The sequence below is a fragment of the Podarcis melisellensis genome (genome assembly GCF_964234715.1).
Source record: "Podarcis melisellensis genome assembly, chromosome: 5".
Taxonomy (NCBI): Eukaryota; Metazoa; Chordata; class Lepidosauria; order Squamata; family Lacertidae; genus Podarcis; species Podarcis melisellensis.
In genome coordinates, this window is record NC_138537.1 from 19,345,463 (window position 1) to 19,364,910 (window position 19,448).

Genomic DNA, 19,448 nt, shown 5'->3' on the forward strand with positions numbered 1-19,448 from the left:
TAGATAGATGATAGATAGATAGATGATAGATAGATAGATAGATAGATAGATAGATAGATAGATAGATAGATAGATAGATAGATAGATGTTGGAGCCAGCCAGTCAAGTGGTGCTTAGCATAGCATAGAAAGAAGACACAATGAGGCAGCGAGTATTTTCATAATCCTGGAGGGCAGCTCCTTTCAGCCTTTCTCCTCCGGCAACTTTTTATTATCTCCTTTGTTCTCCCAGCCGCATGGCCGTTTTCCAAAGTCTCCTGTTACCTCATCCGGTCAAGGCTTGACACTCCCCTCTCCGTATAAGGTAATCATTGCCCAGAGGAATGTCAGGGGGCCCCTGCAGTTTTTACAAGCCTCTGCCTTGGCTTTATGACTCCGATAGATAGATAGATAGATAGATAGATAGATAGATAGATAGATAGATAGATGATAGATAGATAGATAGATGATAGATAGATAGATAGATAGATAGATAGATAGATAGATAGATAGATATAGATAGATGATAGATAGGTGATAGATGATAGATAGATAGATAGATAGATAGATAGATAGATAGATAGATAGATGATAGATAGATGATAGATAGATGATAGATAGATAGATGATAGATAGATAGATAGATAGATAGATAGATAGATAGATAGAGATAGATAGATATAGATAGATGATAGGTGATAGATAGATAGATAGATAGATAGATAGATAGATAGATAGATAGATGATTGATAGATAGATAGATGATAGATAGATAGATAGATAGATAGATAGATAGATAGATAGATAGATGATAGATAGATGATAGATAGATAGATAGATAGATAGATAGATGATAGATAGATAGATGATAGATAGATGATAGATAGATAGATAGATGATAGATAGATAGATAGATGATAGATAGATGATAGATAGATAGATAGATAGATAGATAGATAGATAGATGATAGATAGATAGATAGATATAGATAGATAGATGATAGATGGAGATAGATAGATATAGATAGATGATAGATAGATAGATAGATAGATAGATAGATAGATAGATAGATAGATGATAGATAGATAGATAGATAGATAGATAGATAGATAGATAGATAGATGATAGATATAGATAGCTAGGCAAAATCATTAACTTTCCTTCTTTTGCTATCAGTGTACAACCACTTTCACCCCCTGCTTCCCACAGGTTAATGACAGTGACAAATGGCACATCCTACAAGGAGAGCACACTGCTGTTAGATGATTACATCAAGCAGCTTATTAAGGCGACTGTGGCAGTTGCAATCTCCATCTGGGTAAATCGCCGTGTTTCCAGTGTAGTTTCAAGCTACCAGGAACACTTGTCTGAAAACAAACTGTATTAGCCCCCGAACGTGATGCTCCTGGAGAGAGGGCTAATAACACGGGTGGAGCCTTTTCGTTCAGTCCTCTGTGTCATCTCAGCCCCCGCTGTGAACAGAAAGAACAGCGCTGCCTCCATCTGATATATTTTGGGAGGCTTGTTTGGAAAGACCTTGTGAGGCAGGCACAGTAGTCTGCTTCCCAGTGCCAGGGTGAGGGTAAATAGCAGAGTAAAAGACACAAGTGTGGGTTAAGGAGATGTTATGAAGCTAAAGAGAGGCAGGAGGAGGTTTTCACACAAGGGCTCAAGAAATGTAGTTTGGTAGTCCAATAGCAGAGGATCTAGGCTTGGAAGGAAAAAGCTGCTTTAAGAGCTGCTTCTTTTACACTGAGCAGATGATCAACTTGAGGTAATATTTACCTTCTGTTTTCAGCATGCAGTGCTGCATAAATGTTAGCAAAACAGCAGAAGCATTGCTTTCATACTTTCCTTATTGTGGAGAATTTGATGCAGGGGGAGTTGGCTGGTGGCAGGCAGAAGAAAGAGAGAGGGCTACATCTCGACAGCTGCTCTTGGCAAGCAATTATGGAGGCACACAAAAACAAGCCAAAGTTAAGCCAGGAAGCTGGGTTCTGATGTAATGACAAACCACAGTTAAGCCATGATTCATAGGCCAACAACAAACCATGGCTTCAAATCGCACTGCAAGTTTGGACAGTCAAACAAGATGCACTTATGCTAGACAACCCATCACTTAGTCCTTTATGTAAACACGGCCAATGCTACTGGTTAGCCATTGCCAAACTTTGCCATAATGCATCTTCTGTGAGGAAAATGACTGTTCATTGCCTCCCAAACCATACGGAGGATTGGTTCACACATTTGCATTCTTCATGTGCTTTCTCACCACTTGATTACCACAATTTGTGTCCCATTTTGTTTCACATCTATATATTATGCAGAAGAAACACTTGCAATCAAACAGTCATATTACTTTATTATAGAACACTCCAAGGAATGCAATTTACTTAAGTACAAAAGCAATTTGATGAGCAAATAGACTTATTTTAATACATTGATTATATGATACAATTTCTACATCAAACTTTCATTGCACTTGATGATATTGGATTGATAAACAAACTTTCTTAAAACGATTAATGTGACTGGAAGAAATGAGCACATGATATTTTTAGCTATTCCTTTAGGTAAAATCCTGCAAGCCTTTTTCAGATTCTACAATAGCAACGACCACTCCAAGGAAGGTCATGACTACAGAAGGAATGCAGAGCTTGACCATGTCTGAATTAATCTAAAACTAAGTTGAGATCACAGAATAATTTTGAGTAGCTAAAAATTAAAACATGAACTCCTTTTGGAGGTTTGATCCAGCACCACCTCTCACAACCTGGTGTTTTCTGGATATTGTTGGACTACAACTCCTGTTGTCCCTGACTGTTGGGTGTGCCCAAACTTTTTTCAAAGAGGGCCAGATTTGATGAAGTGAACATGCATGAGGGCCGACCAAAGTTGTTGAGCTTTCTTTAGGATTGAAGCTGTTGAGCTTTTTTTTAGGATTTTACCCCAGGACATATACTGCCTTGGGGGCCAGATTGAATTGACCGGCAGGCCGGACTTTGGACTTGCCTGGCTTAAGGGAACTGCAGGCCCAAACATCTGGAGAACATCAGGGAAACTAGCTGAACCAGACCACTGCCAAAAATAAAACCTTTATTACATTTTATTATGCAACAATAAAAATTTACTCTGAAATAGATTCTACGTGCTTTAGTGCAATACAATTAATAAACATGCCTTTTTAAAGAAATATTATAAATATATGGATTGCGGACTATCATATGGATTATAAAATATGCTTCTTTAAAATAAACAAGAGAGAAAGGGGGGAATTATTGGTGATGCATTCAAATCCAGATACCATACTTATAGTAAGGTGTCGAGCATTTCATCAGGATATAAGAGGAAACCAGAAAATATGCTGTCATCTTCAGCACTAACATAAACCCCGTTCCAGTCTCGTGTGACCTCCAGCCAAACTTGATCCCCTATGTTTAATTTCAGAATGGTTAGGAAGGAAGCCTGGTCTATCTCTTGCCCATACAAGGTCTCCCGAGACCTGACCATCTTCCTGTTTTGGCACACAATGCTGATGCGAGCAGGCCGCCCTCGGATGGTCATGTGATAGGAGAAGACATAAGCCCCAGCGATGGTGCAATTAAATTTCCCCGTCGAGGGATTGTAATCTTCCTGGTCATTGTACAGAATCTTGTCAAACTTAATAGGCATGTTGGGAGGTGGGAAAGGCTTGGACAGGCCAACACTGAAAGCTGATCTGGGGGGGCTTGAGATCTCACCCTTTGACCCCTTGGGACCTTTTGCTCCTTTCTTCCCAGGGGGTCCCCTGATTCCTTTGAAGCCGGTTGCTCCTTTCACCCCAGGGGGTCCCATTATCCCAATTGGCCCTGGGTCACCTTTGTCCCCCCTAAAACCTTGGTCTCCTTTTTCTCCCTTCTGCCCATCCATCCCATGGGTCCCCTCGACCCCCATGTCTCCTTTGACACCTTTGTCTCCTTTGGCCCCAATCTCCCCCCGTTCTCCCCGATCACCCTTATCACCAGGATCTCCACAGTAGCCCTTTTCCCCAAGCTCCCCCTTTTCTCCCTTCTCCCCATTTTCCCCATCGATCCCTGGCAATCCCAGCTCCCCTTTATCTCCCTTCTCTCCTTTGGTGCCGTTCTCACACGTTTCACCCTTGTTGCCCTTTTGCCCCTTGGCGCCCGGCAGACCATAGTTTCCTTTGTCTCCTTTGAATCCCATTTCACCTAGAAATAGTAAAGACACAAATATAGGGTCACAGGGTCAAGTAAACCACAAGGGGCATTGCAGCCTAGTTCACAGACTAATTTTTTGCAGGCCTCCTCCCTGCTCAGCACAGCTGGTTAGCCTAAATAAATGCTGAGGAGCAATCCCAATGGGAAAGCTCTTTGAATAGCAAGGGCCTTTAACTCAGTGGCAGAGCATCTGATTTGCATGCAGGAGGTCCCATATTTAATCCCTGGCGTCTCCAGGTAGGCCTGGGAATGTCCTCTATCTACTACCGACCCTGGAGAGCCACTGTCACTCACTGTGGACAATAGTGAGCTAGAAGAAGAAGAGTTTGGATTTGATATCCTGCTTTATCACTACCAGAAGGAGCGGCTAACATTCTCCTTTCCCTTCCTCCCCCACAACAAATACACTGTGAGGTGAGTGAAGCTGAGAGACTTCAGAGAAGCGTGACTAGCCTAAGGTCACCCAGCAGCTGCATATGAGGAGCGGAGACACAAACCCGGCTCCCCAGATTATGAGTCTATTGCTCTTAACCACTACACCACACTGGCTAGATGGACCAATCGTCTGACTCAGTATATGGCACACACATACACGCATGGGGGGGTGTCACATGACAAGTCCCACCCCCCACCCAGTGCACCAACAATCTCCCATTAGCAACAGGGGATGGCAGCCCTTGCAATATTGGGGGGCTCAGCCCCCTGCCCACAAATATTGAGGGGGCCGAAGCCCCTTTCACCCCCTATTGTTGGTGCCCCTGATGTGAAGTCATAACGTCTCATGGGGGTCCAAGAGCCCCTCCACCAGGGAAGGAACTTTGAGACGATGTAATTGTATCGACTGGAAGGGTTGTGTAGCCTGGTGTGATTAAAAAGAAAAAGGGGAAAAAACTTGAAGAGAAGCACAAGACTACAAGAAATGGCAATTTGAGCATGTCATTCCCAACCAGGTGTCATAGCAAAATGGTAGCAACCCATCTACTGGTGTTTCGTTTAAATACCTAGAAGGTTTCAAGGGTGAAGTTAGCATAATTTGACACCAAGGAGGCATGGAGGGAGGGCTGTTGGTTGCTTCTCTAGCAAAATGATCTAGTATGTGTTGGGAGTAAACAGCGATACTTGCAATTTGCTACCTGGATCGGGGAGGGGGGGCAATAAACTGAAAGACAACCTGTTCTTACTCCTCAAATATTCCTTCTCGTCTAGTAGCCGCTTGTTGATGAAGAAGACCACTTCCTTTCGGACTTTTCTTCCTTCCTGCTTCTTCTCTAAGTTCTAGCCAGTTGCAGTATGAGCTACTGCCTCCATTTTGGCCACATGTAAGCCACATGACCCGGAAGCTGTATGCCGACTCCCTCAGCCAATAAAGCGAGATGAGCGCTGCAACCCCAGAGTCGCTCACGACTGGACCTAATGGTCAGGGGTCCCTTTACCTTAAAGCCAGAATGGCTTTGTTTGCCATGTCTTTATTTTTATGTTTCTTTTATTTTTTCAGTCAGCATTCTTATTAGATTATTTCTTTCTACACATGTACAAACATACTTTACCAAACTATAACAGTATGTGCGCTCTCTCTCTCATATATATATATATATATATATATATATATATATATATATATTTGCTTTCGTAGATTTTCACGGGTACAGGAATGCAGGTTTTGGTGTCCTCGGGTGTCTTCCCGTGTAAAAGTTGGCCAAACCATGGTGGCACCTCCGGATGCTGCACCCCCCTGCAATCCCTACACAGATCTGGCTGACACAGGCCACAAAACCACAGCTCGCCCCTATACACGAAGCCAAGCCAGAGCACAACTAAGTGCAGTACAGCCATCTTCTCAGAAAAACTCTTCACAAAGTTCAAGAGGTCAAGACACAAAGACTTTAGCAACTAATCCACACCTAATGACCCACCTAAGTGGTACTCAGGATATCACTCAAGAAATCACTCAAGATATCCCTCAAGTAATTAAGGAACAAAAGAAGAAAAGGCACACTAGCCTGGGAACTTCCTCTCTGCCCAGAACATTGGAGGCTATACACCACACCCCCTCAACAGTATTTATAGGAACTCAAACACTGAGATCCTGCTCTGTTCCAGTAACAAGAAGCCGAAAGCACCAGCCTGAAGATGACGAGTGAGACCTCGTCGAAACGTCGCCTAGACACCCCAACTTTTACACGGGAAGACACCCGAGGACACCAAAACCTGCATATATATATATATATTCCACTCCTGTAACTTCGTATCCTGCTCCATCTCCCATCTGCCCACTTTTCACATGGTTTTGTGATTTTCTGGGCCTCTTTTCCCTTGTCACCAGGCTTCACACATTCATCCACCTCCCACCCCAGAACTAGGCACTGATCCACTACAAGCAGTATGCAATCTGTGCTTAGCATTGACATGTGACAGCTGGGCATATGGTGACAACTTGTGGCCAATGGAAGAAATTGGGTTCAACGAGAGTGTAAAATTCTTATGCTTATGAACAGCCCCATTTCCCTAACTCTCATCAAATTTAATGTGGCATACCTTGTTCTCCTGTCTTGCCTGGAAATCCCGGGATTCCATTTGCTCCTGGGGCTCCATGTTCTCCTTTATCTCCTGTGACATTTTTACAATAGAATGCTCTGTTATTGGTCTTCTTTGCGATGTCCCTACATGTCCTATGACTTATACATCACATTTCATCTCTTGCCTTTCACTTAAAATGAGGGCACATCTCGTTCCAAACAAACATATAGTAAGTGCAAATAAACATTTTAGGTTGCATTCCATGAATTCAATTGTTCGTCAGGTAATTGTGACCTGTGAAAGAAGGTTTCCTGATACAAAGATGGTCGGACAAATAGAATAAATTCTGCTGGAATCATAGAATTGTAGAGTTTGATCCAAGGTCATCTGGCCCAACCCCCTTAAATGCAGGAATCACAGGTAGTCCAATCCCTGAGAGTTGGACATCCAACCTTGGTTGGTTGGTTAATTGCTTGGCTGGCTGGCCTCATCTGACTCAAGCACACCCGCCTCCCCCTCCTCCTCAGTAGGCTGCCTCAGCCTCATCTAAAGATCTGGAGGCAAGGCGCCCACGAAACTGATGCTACTGCCAGCAACAGCAGCAGGGTGCGCAACGAAGAGTATTCCCTGCCTCTTGAGAGAGGCACAGGCTGAGGGAGAGGATGTGCTACTTTTTTTTCTTCTTCTGAAATTTTGCACCCCCAATAGTTTTGCACCCAAGGCATCTGACCCTTTGGACCCCTCCCCCCCCCATGCTACGCCAGTGTCTGTGATTGTAAGTTGTTTTAGACTTTTCTTAACATTGAGGGTTGTAACCCAGTCTGGAACCTGAGGGTGAAGGGCAAGATGATTCTGATGATGCTAACCCTATTGGAGCTCAGAAGCTGAAAAAAGAGTTTCAAGCCTGAAAATGTGAAAGAAGTTGTGGTTTCCTTCATTTTGTGCTCCGAAGACATTACTGTGCAAAACTAATCACCATTCATTTTTCAAACAGTTCACTTCATCGGTGTCCATACCTTTGTCTCCTTTGAATCCTCTCACACCTTGTAGTCCAGGACTTCCTGGTAGACCCTGAAGTCCTTTTTCTCCCGCCTCTCCTTTCAGACCTATTTACAGAGTGAACATATGAAAAATCGGCTGCAAGCAAAACAAAAAGTCTTGTAGCATCTTGAGGGCTAACCACTTCAACATCTCATGAGACTTACGCCGTGACAGATTGCTGTTGGTCTCGAAAGCTTCACAAGATGTTGTGTTGCTTTTGCTGCAACAGAGCAACAAGCCTGTCCCCCTGGAAGCAAGTTGCATGACCACACAAGTTTGCCAACAAGGCATTGATATATTCTCCTTTACACTGCATCTAGTTTCACAGACACTAAATAAGAATGAAGATTACTCATTGATGTTGTTGTTATCAAACTAGCAGACTTCTGAAATCCTAAAAGAGATGCATACTGTAGGTCATTAGCCATGGAAGCTAAATACAGGAATGCTCAAAAGTTACAGAGGGGCCTGAAGAAGGGGCCTTTTGTTCTAGTCACCTTAGTTACTTAAGTACTGTTTTAGGGAGACAACTTAACTCTGCTGCATCTTTAGCCCTGCCACATACAGCAGCCAGGGTGAAAGGGAGGGCAAGTACATCACTGAACTGGCATGGAGCTGGTGCAGTGATCAGGCCTGGATCAGGCCTCTTGCCATCATGTGATGGCAGCCAGATTGGTTCAGGATCCAATAGATCCCAAGTTGGCTCAACACCCACCTCCATGCCCCAGAATGCCCACATGCAGTGAGCAAAAGGAGTAGCCAGATGCAGAGGAATGGTGGAAGGCACCAGCGAAAGAAGGCTCGGAGCCTGGGATTGGCAGAGTTCAGAGGGAGAGGATTGGGAAGAGGAGGTGTTGGAAGCTGAAGAGCTAACAGGGTTCAGTGAGCAGGAAGAGCCTCTGACAGAGAGAAGTCCAGAAGCAGAAGCAGGAGAGGAAGGAGGCCAAGAGGCAAAGATGAGTTATGTTGGTGAAGAAGCCAGGGTATCTCCCCCTCCTGCTGTGACAAGTTCTCCTCCCCTCTCAGATTGCTTGGGAAAACCTTGGAGAGGAGGAGACTTAGGCAGCTAGGGGAAGGCAGGGACTTTCAGTCTCCACCTCATGGGGGCATGATCAGCCAAGAAGAGTTGCTGTACCCATTAGACCTGGTACTCCCGAGCGGACCTTGCTTCTTCTAATAAAGAGTTAACTTCAGTTATTCCATGTGATTTATTGCTGGCTGGCTGCTGAGACACTGCTCCAGTGACACTGGCATCAGCCTGCATGTGGCCAATGGAGGATAGCAGAGCAGTAATGAATTGCAACTCTTCTCAATCCAAACCACCACCCCAAAGCGGGTTTGGACTGCTCTCCCAGAAAGTTACACGGGTGGTTTGGTTAAAATTGAGGTGCAGGGCTTAAGGATTTCAGCAAGCTGCTCTTTTTCACTCACCAGTCCCTAAATAATTTAAGCAGCAGTATACTTCCACCAGATGCTTGAGACAAACAGATCCTGTGTTGCCTTTTTAAAATCTATATTTTCATATATTCTAGCTTTACCTTGATCATGACACAGCATCTCTCTCCCCCAATGCTTGACTTGTGATGAATTAAAATGTTTGCACCTATTTCTCTCCCTCCCTCCCTCCCTCCCTCCCTCCCTCCCTCCCTCCTCTCTCTCTCTCTCTCTCTCTCTCTCTCTCTCTCACACACACACACACACACACACACACCCTGCTTATTTCAGTCTGGAAATATGAATGACAAAAGGCCATCGTAAATCACCCAATCATGCATTTGCCTTCCCATACCTGGCAATCCCCGCTCTCCGGGTTCGCCTTTCTCCCCTGGGGTGGCAGCACAGCAATCGCAGCAGTTAAAGAAGAAGTCGGATGAGTCGAGGGTGAAGTTTTCAAAAGGGAAGAGAGTGGTGGCTGTTCGGAAGGCGTAGTTTGGAGTGGAGAGCTCCAAGGTGGAGTCACTTGTCTCTGCTGGTTCAGTGAAATGGTTGTCTTCAGTGGGTGAAGCATCGGATGCACCAAGGCCGTCACCGTCTTCCATGCCAGCCACTTTTATCTTTGTGAACTTGGGCGATGGGGTACTTTTGCCCTCTGTGCTCAGTTTAGCAACAGTGATTACCACTGCCAAGACGGCACACCACCAGTGCATGCTCCCCATTTCTGCAGCTGCTGGAAAAGATTGATACAACAGTCACACCTTCAGAGTATTCCTACTATTTCTACCACTCCTCGTAAAAAAAATACATATATATATTCCCTTCCCTTCACCAGCAGGTTCCATGGAGGGTTACAACAATTCAGAATTAAACACAGTTACAACAGATTACAGTCGCAGAAGTAGGATGGGTCCTGGAAAGACATGTCTCAGGTGCCAAAGGCTTGTGTCTTCAGCATCTGCTGAAAGCTGCATAGCAAAGAAGCCAGGACCATCTTTGCGAGAAGGCAATTCCACAATTTAGGGGCTATCACAGATAATGCCCTCTCCTTGGCCACTGCCATCCCCATTTCTGAGAAAGACAGAAGCACCAAGAAGAGGACAGTTCTGCTGACCTTAACATCTAGGAGGATCCAGAGGGATTTGGGCGACACAGTCTCGAATATTTGGGGGGGCCTAAGTCATTTAGATCTTCAAACGCTAATGTGTTTTACTGAAATAGCAAGGGCTTCTACCTTGTATTTTGCTGAAATAGCAAGCTAGTGCACAGTTAACGTTGCCTCTAGGTTCGCCACCTTGCACCAAAAGATAGCAAGGCTTGACTCTTAAAGCACTGTAGGTCTATCTCAACTAATTAAACATTTCTTTACCCTATATGCTTCCTTATGCATAGCCTTTCTTTATCTCTAATAACATTGGCCCACACCAAAGCGGCTGCCTGGGGACCATTAAAAAAAAAAAAATTCACACTCCACTCAGTTACCCTGCTCTTTCCTACACAAGATAAGAAAACTCTTCCAAGAACTAATTAATCGCATGAGTACAAACTATCAAATACGCAGGACTGTTGGCTTCAGGAGCGGTGCTGGTTTCAGCATTATTTTCATTACAGAGCCCCAATTATGTTCTCCATAATAACTACGTCCTTTTATCAGAACAGCCCAATCTCTGTGGTCAGTTGTATCTCTTAGGTCAGGGCTTGGCCAGCTGTCCATATTTTTTCCCTTTGACCTTATAAGCAAGATGGGCAGAACAATCCAAAACTCCAGCTTCTGCTGTACTGGAGGGAATTGGATTGCATACAAGCGTCCCCTCTGCCCAGCTCTGGTATCTGAGTCTGCCTTCCCCTGGCCACGACCAATGGAGTGAAGCAAGTATTATTTTCCTTGTGATGAGCTTCCCCTTCCACCCTCCAAATGTAAGGGTGAATAGAGAGGTAGGTGTGTCATGCTGAAATTCCCACTTGTGATAGTCAGAAGGCCCTGAAACGATGTATTACTGAGGGAGAGAGGAGGAGGGACTGAACCGGCCTTGCGTCTATTGGATCCTGAGTTGGTCTGACTGCTCTTGCAAGGCACCATTGGGTCCGATCACTGTGCCAGTCTGAAAAGGAGCACTTGTGTGCATATACTGGTAGGTGCATAGGCTCCCCACATAGTCAGAAGTCACATGAAGTTCACAATTACACAGAAAGCCTTGCATAGGGAGAAGGAGAAATTCAGATCCCAGCTAAAGACAAATCGATCAAGCTGAACTGAAACTGAAATGCAGCCATCTGTAGACACCTGCAAATTCTGCAATACAGTTCTCCAGCCAGTGTTTACAAAAGTTGATGTAGAAATGTGGTGAACTTAATTTGAGATCGGGAAAATGAGAAATAGAGGGAAGTGAAAATGACAGATCCTTCCATCTCTAGTGTTTAGCTCTACATTTTCTTCTGAGACAGTCTAAGGGGGGAGGCAATAATTTCAGAACAGCTAGAACAGCTATAGAATCTGGAGAGCACCAGTTTAGAGAATACTGGGCTAGCATCTTGTTTTTCTAATGAAAACTGAGAGATCAGGAAAGGATCCTGGAATATCCCTGAGTGGGGCAGGCCCCCACTGCCCTCCTTGTAATGATGCCATTGGCTGGGGCTACAGCCAATCATGGTTTCCGCATAAGTGGCACGTATTTTTGGAAATGCGCATGGATCTCAGGCCTTCTATTTTTAGGTGTACACTTGAAGCATGTGAAGCGTACACCTACAAAATGTAACATAAAGTGGCTCTCCAGTACATGCTCAGCTGGGAGAAACAGTCAATTCCATCTCCCTGGCTTTTTTTTCGCCGGAACTCTCCGGAATGGTGTTCCAGCATCTCTCAAGTGGGCACCGGACTCGTGGGGAGAGAACTGACCAGCCTCAGAAAAGCTCTACTGTGCCTCTGGCTCACGAGGAGATCCTCTACAGATCCCAAAGGGAACATCCTCTACAGTCTCCAGAGAAGGTCTCTTCACAAGCTGGACGTGCAGCTCAACTTTGCTGAAGCTCGTCAACCTCCCAGCTTATAGCTGGTGTGTGGGGAAACCGTGTCTTAGCTGATCAAGCCCCCATGCTGCTCCGGCTCACGGGAGCTAAAGAGGGGTGGGGGGCTTGTTAAGCTGCTCAGCTGAGGCACAGAAACCTCTCTCCATGCCTGAGCAGAGCAGCCTCAACAAGCCTCAAAGATCCTCTTTGGGGTGGGTCTTCTGAGGAAGGTGTGTTCTGGCACTTTTTTCTCTAGAAAAAAGAAAAGGCACTGATTATACTTGTCTGGTATAAGTACTTCTTTGTCCTATTCAAATAGCTACATTTTTAGCTATTCTCCTTTTAAAAAACTGTGTGAAGAAGCCTTTAATGCCTGCTATCTATTGCATATTGTATGGCTGATTCATTTATACCAAGAATCAGTGAATTCCATTCATATGTTTAAGGCAGGGGGCCTTCTTGGTAGTGGCACCCGCTCTGTTGAATGCCCTCCCATCAGAAGTCAAGAAAATAAACAACTACTGTATCTGACTTTTAGAGGACATCTGAAGGCAACCCTGTTTAGGGAAGTTTTTAATGTTTGATGTTTATCGTGTTTTTAATATTTTGTTGGGAGCTGACCAGAGTGTCTGGGAAAACCCAGCCAAATGGGCAGGGTATAAATAATATATTATTATTATTATTATTATTATTATTATTATTATTATTATTATTATTACTACTACTACTACTACTACTACTATCCTGGGGGGGAAAGTATCACATGGAGGAGGAGAGGGGAGTCATGTTTAGAGAAAAAACGCTCATCTTTCCGGTGAGGAAACTTTGACAATTGCCCATGGGTATGATTTCAAAGAAACCCTTAAAAACATGAGACTGCAAACTCACTATGCGAGGAGATTAGTGCCTTGGGCTGCATTTTCCTGACATTTCCCTAACTGTTTAATTTCTGCATTACGTTTGCGCTTTTGCGTGACAAAAAAAGGCCACTTCCAGAAATACAACAAAATATAGCACGTGTTTAGCACTCATTTCCGGGGCGGCGGAGAGTGGAGTTTGCAAATAACATGAAAATGAGAGATAATTTTGTGTTGCGCTGCAGTATCCCTAGTGAACCAGCCTCCACTGGGTGGAGCCTAGATGTGTGATCCCCCTCCACAGTCCACACACAGGCTGCAACCTTCTCCATGGTACTCCAGAATCTGTCACCTGAGAATTCCTCAGGTCTTTGGATCCCTTGCAACAACAGACCACCTTGTTGTGCTGTTTTACATCCAGTCTGCAGCTGTGGAAATTTCAAATTGAAAGAAGATAGAGCATGAGATCCCATTCTTGCAGCAATACACACCCACTGATACAACATTGACTACTCCAACGTTCTTTTAATATTTCAGGAATACAGTTGCCTTTGTTAGAAGTCTGTCAGTTCAGAATTCCAGACTTTTTACAAGAGGACAGAAAGAACACGCCCGGTATCCAGCTCAATTAACTTTTCTCCACTGCAACATTACTAATACCAACTTTAATAAAACTTGAAAAAAAACATCTGGTGCATAAGGTTGAGTGAGCAAGAACATTCTGAGCAGCCGAAGAACATTCAGAGTAGCTCATTCAGAGGATGGGACAGCTGAATCCCTATCAGAGATAATTCCATAATGATGATCAAGTCAAGCATAATTACACACGTTGAAAGGTTTTAATAGGAAGGAATAAATGGAAGCAAAATTAGGGACTTTTTACTCAGTGCATTAGGAAGGTGCAGTCATCTTTGGACCATATCTGATTCTCCATTTTCATAAAATTTCACATAAATTACTTATTATGGACATCTTTGGTTCAGGAAGGGTGGTGAGAAGCCTAAAAAAGAACTCAGCACATTGTTTCACAGATTTCCTATCTATAAAAAAAATACAGTGGTACCTCGGGTTAAGTACTTAATTCGTTCTGGAGGTCTGTTCTTAACCTGGAACTGTTCTTAACCTGAAGCACCACTTTAGCTAATGGGGCCTCCCGCTGCCACCAGAGCACGATTTCTGTTCTCATCCTGAAGCAAAGTTCTTAACCTGAGGTAATATTTCTGGGTTAGCAGAGTCTGTAACCTGAAGCGTATGTAACCTGAAGCGTACGTAACCCGAGGTACCACTGTATACTTTTTTCAGGGAGTGCGGCTCCCCTCAGTTCAAAAGCATGCAATGCACAATATGTAGTTTCATACAGTCCATTCTAATATAAGATGGTACATTATGAGGAGGCAGCCCCAACAGCCATGCAGGGGGGATGTGTGCAGTGTCATGTGTGTCCATCCCCTCCACCCGCAAGCTGTAATTCACACACACCCAAGGATTGGGGGGGTTGAAATTTTGTGACATAACAGAAAATGACAACCACTATTTAAACAATGACAGCTTGTTTTAAGAACAGGAGAAAATTAATAATAGGGTCCTCTTGAAAATTCAGGTGTTGTGAAAAATCTTGAATTTTGTTTTCCTTCAGTGTTTGCGAAGAAAGTTATTGAGATTCTAGAACCTGTAGATAAGGGTTTCACAAGCCCAAGAAACGTGGCAGGTGGACTTTTTTTGTTGTCATGATACAAAATTCATTTGAATTTTTGAGAAACGAGCTCCACACTAGTTTTTAAATTGTTAATCGTATCATAAACTATTTTGCTTGCATTACACCTTCTGGTACCCCTTAGGTCACCTGTATCATAAGCATCCTTTTTTCTTATGAAGCAAAACAATTTGTGGGTCATTTAATTCCTGGTGTTCATGCTAAATTTCTGTTAACTTGACCTTTACATGGCCCGTCATGTAAGTTAACTCCCTCTCTCCATGTAGGTATTATTATTATTATTATTATTATTATTATTATTATTATTATTCAGGATTGAAAAAATGGGATTATAAACTATCCTGAGGTTGAGTATTTGCTCCCAAGCCTAGCCTCATGTGGACCTTCCTACCAGAATCAGTGTATGTGACAGTAAGTTAATACGAAGCTATAGAAATGTACTTCTTATTATTAACTCAGTTGTATAAGTAACCAAATTCAGGGGGGGTTAAAAGAACAAAATCAGGAGAAGATTATCTATTTCTCCAGAAGGTTTTTTCAGATCTCGTCCAAATGGGATTTGCTGTGATCATGTGCATGCAGAAGTTCGGCCTGCTTCCTTCATGGAGCACTTTGTCTTCAATGCGGCGAGAGGGCTTTGCGCCAACAAGCTGATAATAAGGCACACATCTGCAAAACCCCAGCTTCAGAGTCAGCCAAGAGCCAAACAACAAAAAGGCTGTTTTTCACAATGTTGGCAACAGGTTGAGGGAAGAAGGTTTTGTGGTCACTTCCCTTTTCAGGAGAAGCCCTGGTATGTTCTGCTCCAAGCAGCTGAGGACAATTCGTCCCATTGTATGAACTCCCGTAACTCGAACAATTAGCAAGGTAATGGCCTGTGAGGTTTGCTGAAGCAGAACATCACCTTAAACGCTCAGGGAGGAAAGTTTGGAAAGGCCCATGGCTATCAAATACTACACCCCGCAAACAGAAGAGAAGGGTGGTAACAGCGGCGATGCCGGGATTATCAGAGAAAAGAGAGAAAGCTTGGAAGCCCCTGAATAGCCCCTTCTTTCATGGGGACAGCACAGAAATGCAGTTGAGAAACATATAGAATATCTGCAAATTCAGCCCTGACCCAAGTACCAGGGAGAACCTTCTCTTTTAGGCATTGAAACCTGAATGTTTTAGAACCTTCTGCTCCCATTCCACCTTGCTCACACACTACCAAAGGGTATTTCAGATATAACACAAGAAGAAATTTTCAGATTTTTTATTAAGGAAGCAATTGTTTGGGAGATAGCTGCCTCGTGACAGAAGCTCTGTGTTATGCCTGGATACAGGGCCGTCTTTACCTGGGGGTGCAAGGGGTGCAGTACCCCTCAGTGCTAAATTTGGGAGGGTGCCAAGTGTTTACCTACTGCATACTGGTCCCTCTCAATCGGCGGCAGTGAAAAGCAATGGAGCTTTTCCCCGCCCACCTCTGTTGTTCTGTTACTCCGTAGTGTCAACCAAAAGCAGTTTTTTCCACCGCGTTATTGTTACAGGTAAGTGATATTCCCCCCCTAAAAAAAGTTCAACAACTTTAAGTTCACCCCCCCCTAAAAAAAGGGGCGCTGGGCAGATCTTTGCACCCTGGCGGCGCATATGCTAAACACACCCTGCATGGACAGGAAATGCCAACATGTGTCAGAGCCCCAATGTTGCATGAAGTCTCTAATCTAAGATTCTGTTTTTATCTATGTTTTATTTACTGTATATGTCAAGTGTTTGTGTACGGTTCTGCTGTTCAATTTATGTTCATATGTTTCTGTTTGGCTACAACCTGTATTTTGTTGTCTTATTGATAAATCCGAATTGTTCCCAATGTCTCCATCCCTGACCCACCTCTTACTTTTATTCATTGTGCAGGAACATCTCTTGGGGGGCTTCTAAGTGTGTTCGGCTTAACATATTTTGAAGCCTCCTGGGAACTCCATGTTGCCAATGTTTCTGATCCTGGAGATATTTCTAAGCATGCTCAGCAAAACACACTTGGAAGCTGCCGTCAGATCTTCCCACTCATCATAGGAAGTGTTGGGGTGGAACAGGTTGGGTCAGCATCATAGCTGTCAATGTTTCCCTTTTTTTAAGGGAAATTCCCTTATTCCGAATAGGATTCCTTGAAAGAAAAGGGAAAAGTTGACAGCTGTGGTCAGCATGCGCAGGGTTATCAAAGAGGGGACCCCTGCACTTGTTGGCATATATATATATATGCACATACACATACACATACACAAACACACATATATATATACATACACACCTAGAAATGCTAGAATATTTGCTAGTGCACTCAAGAGTTGGCTCTAGTCTCTGTAAGAATAGATTCATCAAAATCAGTAGAACTTCAGCTACTCATTACCAACTTAAGTGCCACTGATTTCACTAAATATGACTAAATCAAGATCAAACCTAATGTCTTCTTCCCCTTATAATAGAACATTGAGCTCCAAATTACTCATTAGTCCTTGTGGTGTCAACGAGGCCCCATTGTATAAATGTGCATGTCAGTGGAACATCTAACCATCTTGTCAACTTCCTATAGACATCTGGTTGGCCATTGTGGGAACAGAATGATGGTTTATATGGGAGTTTGATCTGATCTGGCAGGGCTCATCTTATGCACTTGTGTACATTCATATCTAGTCTGCATTCACATCTCCCAGTCCAGAAAAGGAATTTACATGAATCAGCTCTTTTTTAAATTGGGCTAATTCATCAACCAGGAATATTTGTGTATAGTCAAATATCCTATGGGATAGATAGATAGATAGATAGATAGATAGATAGATAGATAGATGATATAGAGGCATTTGAACAAAAATAGTGCCCATTCCATGTTTACCTGGAAGTATAACTTTGTTCCATGGGGAGCATGGCTGGGATTATTTATTTACTTTATTTTTTATGTTACTTTTTCAAAACAGGGTTTACATGCTGTTACATAATCATCAATAAACCTCTGAGGTTTACCTAGAATATAAACTTTTTCATTAAAAAAGAATACTCATAAGATCAACCATAAAAAGAAGTTAACCTAAAATATATCAGAATGCAAGTTTTTACAAAACTTCTGTATATGCGAATAAAGCTGCATGTTGAAATTGGAGGTATGGCAGGATTGTAGACTTCATCATCACACATAAGTCCAATTTAATAAATGGAGCTTAAGGTACTTGCAGTTCATTTGTACCACTAAGACTGCAATCCTAACTCCACTTACTCGGGAGTAAAACCCATTTACAGTGGTACCTTGGGTTAAGTACTTAATTCGCTCCGGAGGTCCGTTCTTAACCTGAAACTGTTCTTAACCTGAAGCACCACTTTAACTAATGGGGCCTCCTGCTGCCGCCGCGTCGCCAGAGCATGATTTCTGTTCTCATCCTGAAGCAAAGTTCTTAACCCGAGGTACTATTTCTGGGTTAGTGGAGTCTGTAACCTGAAGTGTCTGTAACCTGAAGCATATGTAACCCGAGGTACCACTGTAATTCATTTCAGATTTACCCCTGAGTAGCTATGGTTAGGAATGCACCATAAGACTTACCTGGAAGTCCTAATGAGCAAAGTTACCCTGGCTGACTACTATCCCCTCTTTATTCTTTTTCATCACTGCCTTCACCTTGTCCAAGTGGGACCGGAGAAGATTCCTATTTGAAGATTCCTGCAGAGCTGCTGCCAGTCAGTGCAGGCTGAGCTGGATGGACCAATATTCTGCCTCAATATAAGGCAGTGTCCTTACAGTGTCTTTGTAATATTTTCTTGATACAGGGATACCTCAGCAGGCCCTGGAGAGCTGCTGCCAGTCAGTGTAAACAACACTGGCCTAGGCGAACCAACACTCTGACATGGCATTAGGCATCTTCCTGTGTTCCAAGTTCATTGATACCTGGATAGGATCTGTTCTATTTATTTTTTTTATTGTATATTTATCTGAGTTTGATGTAAGAAACTATCTAATCAGCTGCCTTGAAGACCCTGTATTTCATAGAAGGCCCTTCCATATAAACATTTTTTTGCCAAAATATCCAAATATATTTAGTTACACTTAATTTAAGTTCAGTATTCTTCTCTCCCCCCCACTCAGCTTTAATATGTATTATTATTATTATTATTATTATTATTACTCTCTAATAAAATTGGATAGTTCATGTTTTTCAGAAGTTGTCTATAAAGAAAAACCTTAAGAAAACATTTGCTTGCTCTAGTTCTTTCTCCTTTGCTCTCAGAACCTCCATCTTGAACTTTGCTCCAGGAAAAAGTCTTCGCCCTTGTTTCATACATAATTGGTTTCATGAATCAAACTCTACTGACAGCGACAGTTGAAGCCCAAAACATTTGTTGTAAAAAGCCCTCCTTCAAAAGAGTGAAACATTTTGTTATTTATCTCCTACCTTATGAATATTCCTCTAATCGGGACTTCTCACCCTGCATAGTACATCGAAGGAGCCAATCTTATTCTCTGGTAGGTTGCAATCTATTTTATTTCTTTAATTACTTTAATCATAGCCAATGAGAGGATGCGATAGACAGGGAAGAACGGGGATTGGCGACTTCTCTAGAAAGTCAACAGCATGACACTGAAATTGGAGTAAATGCAAATGCAATGCCAACTGGAGGTCAGGAGTCGGTTTTTCAGCTGGTTCTTTGTTCTTTGGGCACTTG

The 19,448-nt window shown here is 43.1% G+C and overlaps 2 protein-coding genes across 3 annotated transcripts in view; one reads left to right on the forward strand and one right to left on the reverse strand.

The window, feature by feature from the left end:
- Nucleotides 1-2,983: 2,983 nt before the first annotated feature.
- On the reverse strand, nucleotides 2,984-19,222 carry OTOL1 (otolin 1). Of its 2 annotated transcripts, none has more exons than XM_081911220.1 (5): nucleotides 19,178-19,222; nucleotides 9,544-9,918; nucleotides 7,730-7,819; nucleotides 6,732-6,803; nucleotides 2,984-4,187 (listed from the first exon to the last, which is right to left on the reverse strand). In XM_081911220.1, the coding sequence occupies exons 2-5, from the start codon at nucleotides 9,908-9,910 to the stop codon at nucleotides 3,289-3,291; spliced, it is 1,428 nt and encodes a 475-aa protein (XP_081767346.1). In that variant the 5' UTR covers nucleotides 9,911-9,918; nucleotides 19,178-19,222; the 3' UTR covers nucleotides 2,984-3,288. The 2 variants fall into 2 exon arrangements, with proteins under 2 accessions (XP_081767346.1, XP_081767347.1); XM_081911221.1 differs by having other exon boundaries at nucleotides 9,544-9,921; nucleotides 19,178-19,214.
- Nucleotides 11,792-19,448, forward strand: part of SPTSSB (serine palmitoyltransferase small subunit B) — a 66,872-nt gene continuing 59,215 nt past the window's right edge. The window contains exon 1 of the mRNA XM_081911446.1: nucleotides 11,792-11,801. The gene's annotated coding sequence lies outside the window, so the exon portion shown is untranslated. The remainder of the gene's footprint in view (nucleotides 11,802-19,448) is intronic.

What these genes read in the sequence shown, in the direction of transcription:
- OTOL1 (XM_081911220.1), bottom strand. Translation starts at nt 9,910, where the DNA reads ATGGGGAGCATGCACTGGTGGTGTGCCGTCTTGGCAGTGGTAATCACT. An exon ending in CGGAGAGCGGGGATTGCCAG is followed by an intron (nt 7,820 to 9,543) that starts GTATGGGAAGGC and finishes CTCTGTAAATAG; the next exon opens with GTCTGAAAGGAGAGGCGGGA. An exon ending in AGGCAAGACAGGAGAACAAG is followed by an intron (nt 4,188 to 6,731) that starts GTATGCCACATT and finishes TACTATTTCTAG; the next exon opens with GTGAAATGGGATTCAAAGGA.